Source organism: Solanum tuberosum, unplaced genomic scaffold, assembly GCF_000226075.1.
Source record: "Solanum tuberosum cultivar DM 1-3 516 R44 unplaced genomic scaffold, SolTub_3.0 scf00332, whole genome shotgun sequence".
In the NCBI taxonomy this organism is placed as follows: Eukaryota; Viridiplantae; Streptophyta; class Magnoliopsida; order Solanales; family Solanaceae; genus Solanum; species Solanum tuberosum.
Genome location: NW_006239255.1, coordinates 95,429 through 105,977, shown reverse-complemented (window position 1 = coordinate 105,977; position 10,549 = coordinate 95,429). Strand labels below are relative to the sequence as shown.

At 30.3% G+C, this 10,549-nt stretch overlaps 1 protein-coding gene and 1 pseudogene across 1 annotated transcript; both read right to left on the bottom strand.

Moving 5' to 3' along the window:
• Nucleotides 1-3,192: 3,192 nt before the first annotated feature.
• Nucleotides 3,193-4,055, bottom strand: LOC102589723 (18.2 kDa class I heat shock protein-like; annotated as a pseudogene).
• Nucleotides 4,056-8,833: 4,778 nt separating this feature from the next.
• On the bottom strand, nt 8,834-9,715 carry LOC102589396 (17.4 kDa class I heat shock protein-like). Its single transcript, XM_006360760.2, has 2 exons — nt 9,565-9,715; nt 8,834-9,513 (listed from the first exon to the last, which is right to left on the bottom strand). Exon 2 carries the CDS (start codon nt 9,475-9,477, stop codon nt 9,013-9,015), a length of 465 nt encoding a protein of 154 aa, XP_006360822.1. The 5' UTR covers nt 9,478-9,513; nt 9,565-9,715; the 3' UTR covers nt 8,834-9,012.
• Nucleotides 9,716-10,549: the final 834 nt, after the last annotated feature.

The following is a 10,549-nucleotide window of genomic DNA, read 5'->3' as shown; positions in this document are numbered from 1 at the left end:
TTGCTTTTATTTGATTTCAAACATATTAATCTGAATAGTGAACTAATGTAAGTTTGATTTAAATTTAAAGTTGTCCGGCCAAAATTTTGTATTATTCTATTATAGAAATACAGAAATATGAAGTTGAGGACGATGAAGGATAATATGGTCATTTCATATATATTTCATTTTAAAATTTCATAAATTCTATTTTTAAATTTGTAAAAATATTTTTTCAAGTGGGTAAATTTCCTCCATAAGTTACATGATTATTCTAGAAACTATAAATTATAAGATTTTTCTAGAACTAACTATGACACAAATAATTAGACACCAACTCATTTCACTCCTCAAGTTTCTCCCCTCTCATGTCTTATACCAATAAATTTCTCGCCCTTTATTTATAATTTGTATCTTAAATATTACACACTTTGGTATAAATCTCTTATTAGCAAGACCAATAATGCATTTTTTTTCAACATTAAGAACTTTATTTTTGATCAATTCCCTACCTAATGACCCTACTTTTGTAAAACAATTATAAGACAAAAGTAAAATTCGCTATTTCTTGGTGAACACATCACTTTTGGGACTTGTTCATATAACAAATTTTCAGCAAAATTCAACTGATCCATATTTTTCAAACACTCTAATGAACATGATACTGGACCAATTAACATGTTAAATCCAATATCAATCACAATTGCAATTATCAAAAGGCCTAATTCATAAGGAATTCAACCAGTGACCAAGCTCTTCAAGAACAAAATTTCCAATAATTTCTAAGCATGTTATGTCCTTTCCTTTGGTTCTCTTTAGACTTTTTCAATTTCATGGTGTTGCTTTTCTTTTTGGATTGTAAAGATAATTTTTGAAGTATCTAATTTACTTGATTTCTCTTTCTATGTATAATCCCAAAACTTCACGTAACATATATGTCATTATATAATTTATTGAGAAACATATATTTATTTATTACTATTATTTTATCATCAATTAAAATCATTTTAAGCAAGTTATATAAATTATTATTTTAACCACTTCATGTTGAATTATTGCAATATATATTATATTAACTTTTGTTAATATTTTTAAATTCTCATTATTTGAGGTAAAATATTCATTCATCAGGTATATAAATTTATTTTTAAAAAATTCCTTACTATACAAATTGTTCTCCTAATTTTAATGAATGTAAAGACAAGATATAAAATCATAACGTTTTTTCATCCTTTTATCACTTTGTAAAGAATGAGATGATTCATTCTAATTTTCATCAAGTAGGTCATTATTTTTGTTTTTTAAACACCTATAAAACAAATTTTTAGTGTATTCAAAATTAATCTATAGATGGATCAATATGCTTTATTGCTTCATATAGTTTATGAAAATTGTTAATAGATTGAGACTCATAATTTTAATCTATTCTCTTGAATAATTTTCAAATAAAATAGAAAAAGAATATCATTAAATTAATTATTTAATTCGAATATATATGTTTGACATGATGTTAAAATAATCACTGGAGCATGTGATATTTTATTATTATTTCTTATCATATTTATTTGAAAATGTCATAATAATTTTTCTTTTCGAAAAATAATTAAATTTCTATTATAAATATATATATAATATTGTAATATCGAGCCTATAAATGGGCCTTTCATTATATTGGGCCCATATCACGGGCCTTAAATTATCTAGTATATACTAAAGATAGGAGTCCATATTAGCACGAATTTAATATTTGTTATTTTTTCATTCTAATTTATGTAATACGGATAAAAATTTAAGAGTCAATTAAATTTCTTATATAATTTATAAAATATTTTAAGTTGTTAGCTATTATAATTTATAATATTTTTACGTAATTTTCAGATAATATATGTTATTCTCTCGATTTATGTGACACTAGTAGAATTTTGAGATACAATTTTTAAACATTTTAAGTTGTTAATTATTGTAATTTATAGCATTTTCTGTACATAATTTAAAGATAATATATGCTACTTTTCCTATCCTAATTTATGTGACATTGATAAAAAAAATTAAGCATCAATTAATTTTTTTTTATGTCTTTTAAATATTTTAAGTTATTAATTATTATAATTTATTATATATTTTACATAATTTTCAAATAATATATGTTACTAACATTAATAGAAATTCTAGAGTCTATCTATTTTTTAATGCCTTTTCATAGTAATTTTTTCATAAAATTTGTTATTTTTAAATAACATATAATATATATATATAATTTTATTTTCTCCTAAGGCACTGATAAAATTTCTATTTAATTTGTGTAACACTGATAAATTAATTATGTGACACTAATAAACTTTCTAGTATTAAAGGTACTTCAAGAATATCAACATTTTCCATGAGCATGTTTGGTATTTGAGTGCTCATCTACAACCTTTTCATTTTTATTGTGACACTTGTTTTAAATTGAAGGACGGAGATGTAAAAGTAATACGTTTTATAAAGATGATTTTTTTTTTTTAAAAAGAATGATCTCTTTGACAATATTTTAATTTTAATTTTTCTTGTGGCATGTTTATATCTACAAAATTCAAAAGTCTTATTTATTTTCTTAAACTTTGTGTCAAATCAAATTAGACTAATTCTTTTAAAACGGAGGGAGTAACAATTTTAAAATTATGTTAATGACATTAATTTAATTAAAGTCATTGTATGAACAAGGATTGATTTTACTTCCCCACCTAGCTACTCTAGGTTGGGGGTAGGTCCTAGGGGAGAAGTTATAGACACCTTTCCATACTTTGTATCTGAGTACTTCATTTAATTTCTTCTGCAGTATTGGGCTTTGGCGGTCATTTATCATGCACTTCTGGGACCTGGAGACACTTGAAGAATCTTTTCCCTCTTGGTTATGTCTGGAAAGATCGAAATAAAATGACCACAATTTTAGGTATTCACTTTAATCTTGTTAGGTATAGGTGCTTTTCTTCTAGTATTTCAAGGCTCTTTATTTTGGGGGCGTATATGATACCTGGGTAGTCCGTGTGTGGGCCACCCTTCTGAAAGGCGAAAAAGCGGGAGCACCCACTTAGACCCAATAGCGGGCAGCACGAAGCACATAAAAATCCTGTTCACATAAAAAGTTGCTTCTCATAACTTGGGATCATCATTTCTTTGAATGAAAAAGAGAAACAACAACTACTAAATGAATGTTAAAAATGAAATTATTCATTAATTAAACTCACAAACATTTTCTTGTTTACAACTTAGACAATTACACATACACATAATTCAAGATTAAAAGCTTAATTTCCCTACAAACCAAACATTAATACATTATTGACAAAGGGACTTTCATCAAACACTTGATCTGCATTTCTTTAACCAGAGATGTCAATGGCCTTCACCTCAGATTTCTTCTTCTCTTCTTCTTTAGGAACAGTCACAGTCAGCACCCCATTCTCCATCGCTGCCTTTATTTCTCCCGTCTTTGCATTCTCCGGCAACCTGAATCTCCTTAAAAATTTACCGCTGCTCCTCTCCATACGGTGCCACTGATCGTTCTTCTCCTCTTGTTCTCTGCTTCTCTCACCGCTAATCTGTAAAATCCTTCCTTCTTCCACTTCAACTTCCACTTCCTCTTTCTTTATCCCCGGAACGTCCACTTTGAAGATTGTGAGCTTCAGGGGTCTCTTTCCAATCGATTTTTGCATTTGCAAAAGCAGAGATTTCACGAGTAGATGATGGGGCATTGGTTGAAATTGGGAAGCCCTCGAATGGATCCCATAAGTCAAGGGAAAATGGGTCGAAGATGTTGCTCTTACGACCACCGAAGAAGCTTGGAATCAGAGACATTTTTGGAAGCTTTCTTGTTTGAAGAAAACAGAGGATTTTTTAAATTGTTGATTGTAGTGCTTGATTTGCTTGATGACTTGCTGATGATAAACTAGAGAAAGTATCTGTGATATTTATAGTCGATGAATCTGAGAAACTCAAGCAATTCGAGTGTAATCTAGTATCTTCTTCGGTTAAATTTAGATACGAACAGGAAGAGGCTTCTACAATATTCCAGAGACTTTTTTTAGAAGGAATAATTCCACCTTATTTCTTTTTATGTAAGAAGTAATTGAACTTTTTGTTTTTACATATAGTTAAAAGGGGAAAAACCTTAAATATGTTATAGAATTTCAAATTTAAAGTCGGCTCATTTATACCATTTTTTTTTATAAAAACAACGGTTCATTCATGTCAATATTTGTTAATTGAAAAATATTTTAGTTTTGTAAAATTATTTTTATGCGTGGTCAATTATGATTCAGCCCACATCATTAATACAATCATTTTAAAAAAATAAAAAGCTCAAATATGTCAGCAAACTTTGAGAAAAAACTCATATATGTCATCGTGTAAAGTTTGGTTCATCTATGTCATTTCAGTTAACTAATAATGACATGAATAAACCTTTTCTCAAACAAAAATAATATAAATAAGCTAAAATTTTAACGAATGACATAAATAAATTTTAGTAACAAAATAGTAGATTTTCATTTCATTTGTGAGGACATTTGATTTGCATCCGCAAAAGTGAAGCAACACAACAACACTTCATTTTATGATCCAAGTCTTTATTGACCTACGTCCACAAAATGGTTACTGATCAATCATCAGCATTTTAATTCAACTATATGCATTATTTATATTCATTATTTCCTACATCTTTCTCGACTTTGATGTGTATGTATATGCTAGAAAGGGGAAGCCCATGCTTAGCACGGGCCCAATTATCATTATTTGAAATTCGTAATGTTTATTGAGGAACTTTCACATGTAGCCACTCAAAAATAGCCTAGTTACTCTCCATTGCTATAATTTGATAATTACAATTCGTAGCTACATGTTATAGAGAGAAAAGAGGCGAGCGAGACTGGGAGAGAGAGCAGAGAGGCGAGCGAGAGAGGGCAAAAAGTGGGAGAGAGGTGAATTGTATATGTATATCGGTTAGATAATTGTATATTATACATATGCATTTGTATATATGTCAAGCGAGATTTGGGAGAGGGGAAGAGAGAGGCGAGCGAGATTGGGAGAAGGAGGACAGAGGTGAGCGAGAGAGGGCAGAGAGTGGGAGAGAGGTGAATTGTCTATGTATATCGGTTAAATAATTGTATATTATACATATGTATTTGCATATTATGATGAATTATATATATATAAATGTGGCTAATTATACAAATTCGAAGTCAGCCCACGTAATTAATGTATAATGTTAGTCGCGAGTGGTAGTTATAGTAAACTATAGCTATGATGAGTAATTAAATAGTATAAGTTTGCTTAACCGCGTAATTTTTCCATTATTTGTGGTATTTCACCGATAGAAGTTCAAGAATTAACTATAATAAAATTAAAAATAATTAATAAAAAAATGATAAATATAAAATATAAATGAAGCCCATAAAATATTTTCATGACTCCCTCTTATGTAGCATCTTAAGAAAGTAAGTTTACAATTGAAATTTTAAATAGATTTTCACATTTTTTTCATTGGATGAAGAAGACAATTTTCTTTTTCCATTTTCATTGGATGAAGAAGTGGCAGCATGTAACAGTTTTTTTTTTAATGTTATTTTAATAAAGAGCATATAGCAGTTAACTAAATGATGAAGAGGCAGCCAAGGAGAATAAGCAGGCAGCACAAGCAGACGTGTTGACGGTCTGCTGCCTGCTATTCCCCTTTACTAGATAGTAAAATAATAATAACATATATATATATATATATATATATATATATATATTTAAACTTCTGCCACTTCACTTGCCTCAGGCGAAGAATCATTTGCCAGACTATCCACCTTCAAATCAACATCTTCTGAGTAATTATCATAAATTACCATCAATAAATTGTCAAGAAATTCTAAATAAAGATCACAAAATTATTAATTGTGCCACTTAACAGGATAGTAATATGAACAATAATAATTCCACTATTACCATCTAATACACTATTTTATTAGAAGTCATATTTGATGGAGCGTCAGGACGTAAATAAGTCATCGAGACAGCTCATCTTCTCCGTTCATCTTCACCTCTAACTATGTAACGGTTCTTCTTCAATTTAGATTGTGACACCAGTCCTGATAATTACAACAGAGGGACTAAATAAAAACAAAAACCAACATATTATAGTAGATAAATAAAAAAAAAGGTGAACATTGACGGTTGTGATAAATTTTGATAATGTTTATCTACCTATAAAATTTGAACTACCTGTTACGATAATATGAAGACAGTTAATAAAAAATGTACATTTATTTATTAAATTCTAAGAAGAAAAGACTTATATTGCATCAATTGGACCCATTAATATAAAATAAGATGCATAAAACGATCTTGCTGGATAGCCTGAACAACTTTCAATTGATATCTGTCGCAATTATCGTATATGAATTCAACTTGATTTGAAGAGTGAAACTGGCACCTTTTAATCTTCTTCTTCTTTTTTTCTGAAAAAAGATAAGTTCAGAGTGATAATCTCTACAGCATGGAACCATTAACAACTGGTACCCTTTAAAGAAGGTGAAAAATATTTTAACACTAATTAGAACCTTAATTAGGTGAAGAAAAAATGTAACTTAGGCTTAGAAGGAATAGGAAAAGATCAAACTACCCCTCTAAAAACAATTGAGGTGTCTTAAAAGAGAGGCTTCACTAAAACGAGCATAACGGTTTACTCCAAGCTCGAAATTAAGCAAACTTTGTGGCGTTGAAAAAGGAACTCAAAAACCTTTAATTTGATAGGTCATGGGCCACCTAATTCTTTATGTGCTGATAGATATGATTGTCTGAAGTTGATCTAAGTAGAATCTTAGGTCAAAACTTACTCGGTAGGGAAGGTTTCAACTCAACTTTGTGCTAGGGGATTCTAGTGACCTTAATTGATATCCAAAATCATTTCCACACTAACTAATTGACCTCAGAATCTAAGAATAATTAAGAATCAGTCGGTACAATCTTTTTCACAAATGAAGAATGGTTCAAGTCTTAACTTAGAAATCTTAATTAGAATTCCTACTTGGGTTAATATTGAAAATTTATTTCCTAAACTCTATAAATAGGACCTAGGGTTATTTTGTAAGGGTTCGACTTCTTTGTGGTGTGTAAGAGCAAATATAAAGAATTCATCGTAGGTTTCGATTCTTTACTTCTTTAATTTGGAACTGCATGAAGACAATTGTTTTTGAGTTCATGAACATTATGAGTGGCTAAAAGCCTTTGTTTAGGGGTTGTAGCTATGGATAATTGTTGAACATCAACAGTTATGAGTTAATTCTTGATTACCGTTTAAATTACTTTTGTGTTCTTATTTTAGTATTTCATGATTGACCACGCCATAAAAATAAATATCTTGTGTATTCTTGGACTCGGGGACAATAAGGTAGATAGACCAAATAATACAAAAAGTTTGATCTTTCTTGCATATCACTTGATTAGATTCGTGTTTATGATTGAAGCCCGGACAAACACCAAGCTTGATTACGAATGAAATTAAAATGCTTGTCAATTGGGCATGTCTATCCCCGTTCAACGATGTAGTTAGACGGTCAACAAGAGTATTAGGAGATTAAAGGTTGGGAGACCATGATCATAGAATCAACCCTGAAAATCAGTAATTTGATAACCTTAGTTAATTCATTACTTGAGACGCGATACATGAAACCCTATGCATGTTGCAGCCCTGAAATTGTCTCCTACTTGTTTAAATCATCAAATTGAACTCATCCTTGTTAGTTACTTTAATTAATTTAATTGTTAGTAGTCGTAGTAAACCAAAATCACAATCTCTTGAAAGTACATCTTTTAAAGTGTCGAAATAATTGAGTTAATATAAATTGATCATAAGTCCCTTAGTTCGACAACTCGGTTCTAAAAGAAACTATATTACTTGCGCGGCTAGGTACGCAACATGCCACCTTCATATTTGAAGAAGACTAATGAACATCAAGGATATTTCTGAGAATATATTCTCTGGAAAATAGGTATTGGTAATATTTCCTTTTGGTGGGACAATTGGATTGGCATTGGTGCCCTAGCTAAGATCACTCAATTTAACAACAGTTTTTCAATTTATATGATATCCTTCCTCATAATCTTATAAATGATATCTTATCTATTAAAATTCATTCTGGGAAGGAGTATAGACCTATTTGGACACACGATGCTAAAGGTAAGTTCTCTTGTCACCTGCTTAGCAGATTTGAAGAAATCACAAGAACTCATCATTCATAAATGCAAAGTTAAGATCCCTTCTGGATGTTCATGTTGTAGCAACTATCAACAAGAGACCACTTTGCACCTTTTTTGCAAAAGCTTCATTGCCAAGCAAGTGTGTTCCTTCTTTTGCCATAATTTTGGTAGTAATATTAATGATGGTGATGTTAATCAGCTCCTAATGCTCAATAACTCCAAAAACAAAACGGAATGCATGACATTCTGCTACAGTATATTCCCATATTTATGTGCTAGAAAATTTTGGAAAGCAGATGTAAGGCAAGATTTGATAAATATCCACATGTCTATAAGAGATATTATTCATCAGGTTTGTAATAACGCAACTATGCTCCTCAATAGCCATTTTCCTCATATTCATCTGCCTACTACTTGGTTTGATCTTTGTACAGTTATTAGATATTCTGATGGTATTCCCTCTCTAGCTTTTTGTGATAATATGTGTTGGGTATCCTCATTGAATCCCAACCCCACCATTGGTGGCTTTTGCGGAAAGAAAAAAAAGATTAATCACATAACAATTTGCTTTTAATGCCGAATTAGGAGAGATATTCATCATTTGTTAGAAATGATTAAGGGGATGAAAAAGAGAAACAACTAAATAAATGTTACTAAAAGGAATTTCTTGTTTACAACTGCAAAGAGAAGAAGACCGACAATCTTAAACAATTACACATACACATAATTCAGATTAAGAGCGTAATCTCCCAACAAACACAAAAATACTTAACAAAATAAACATTACTATTACAAATTATCTGCACTTGTTTAACCAGAGATGTCAATGGCTTTTACCTCAGATTTCTTCTTCTCTTCTTCTTTAGGAAGAGTCACAGTGAGCACCCCATTCTCCATCGCTGCCTTTATTTCTCCCGTCTTTGTATTCTCCGGCAGCCTGAATCTCCTTAAAAACTTACCGCTACTCCTCTCCACACGGTGCCACTGATCATTCTTCTCCTCTTGTTCTCTGCTTCTCTCACCGCTAATCTGTAAAATCCTTCCTTCTTCCACTTCAACTTTTACTTCCTCTTTCTTGATCCCCGGAACATCCACTTTGAAGATGTGAGCTTCTGGGGTCTCTTTCCAATCCATTTTTGCATTTGCAAAAGCAGAGACTTCACGAGCAGAGGATGGGACATTGGTTGAAATTGGGAAGCCCTCGAATAAGTCGAGGGAAAATGGGTCAAAGATGTTGCTCTTTCGACCACCGAAGAAGCTTGGAATCAGAGACATTTTTGGAAGCTTTCTTGTTTGAAGAAAACAGATTACTTTTGATGGTAGTGTTTTTGGAAGCTTTCTTGTTTGAAGAAAACAGATTACTTTTGAACTTTTGATGGTAGTGTTTGATTTGCTTGATGACTTGCTGATGATGAATTGGAGAAAGTGTCTGTGATATATATAGGCGATGAACTGATAAACCTATGGAATTCGAGTGTAATCAAGAATCGTCTTCAGTTAACTATAGATAGGAACAGTAGGAAGCTTCTACAATATTCCAGAGTAATTGCCTTTTTTGTTCTTTTTAAGTCTATGTTCAATGACAGATGAACGAATTGAATAGGGGTGAATTGAAATGACTTAAAATGATAAATTAACCATTTAAAAACGAAAGTAATTTTTGAAATTTTATTATTACTGCCATGAATTGAAATAGTAGGAGTAACATATATTAGATGACTGTAAATAATAATAATTAAATTCTTAAAATATTTAAAAGACATACAAAATATTTAGTTGACTTTTAAAATTCTAAAAGTACCAAATAAAATCGAGATAACAGAACTAACATACATTATTTGAAAATGACATAAAAATTACCATAGATCATAATAATTCAAAATTCAGTGCCGCATAAATTGAAACATATGGAGTAACATATAATACTTGTAAATTCTGTAAAATATACTATAAATCAAAATAACTAACAACTTAAAATATCTAAAACGTATATTAAAATTTAACTGACTCTCTAAATTTTATTTGTATCACAAAAAATGAGATTAAAAAAAAACTTATATTGAACTCGTGCAAGTACGAGGCTCATATATCTTTCTTGTTCTATTTATTACTATATAGTTTTATCTTGTTCTATTTATTACTATATACTATATATATATATTTCTATTATATAGAAAGGCGAAGACGACCAGGACGATCAAGGGCATTTTTGTCAATCAAAAAAAAATTTCAAGCTTAGTTTAATTGTACGTTGTGCATAAAGTATTAAAATTTTCAAAAAAAACAACCAAAATTTATGTAATTCCCAATGTATCCACCACTAATAGTTGTGGATTCTAATGGCCAC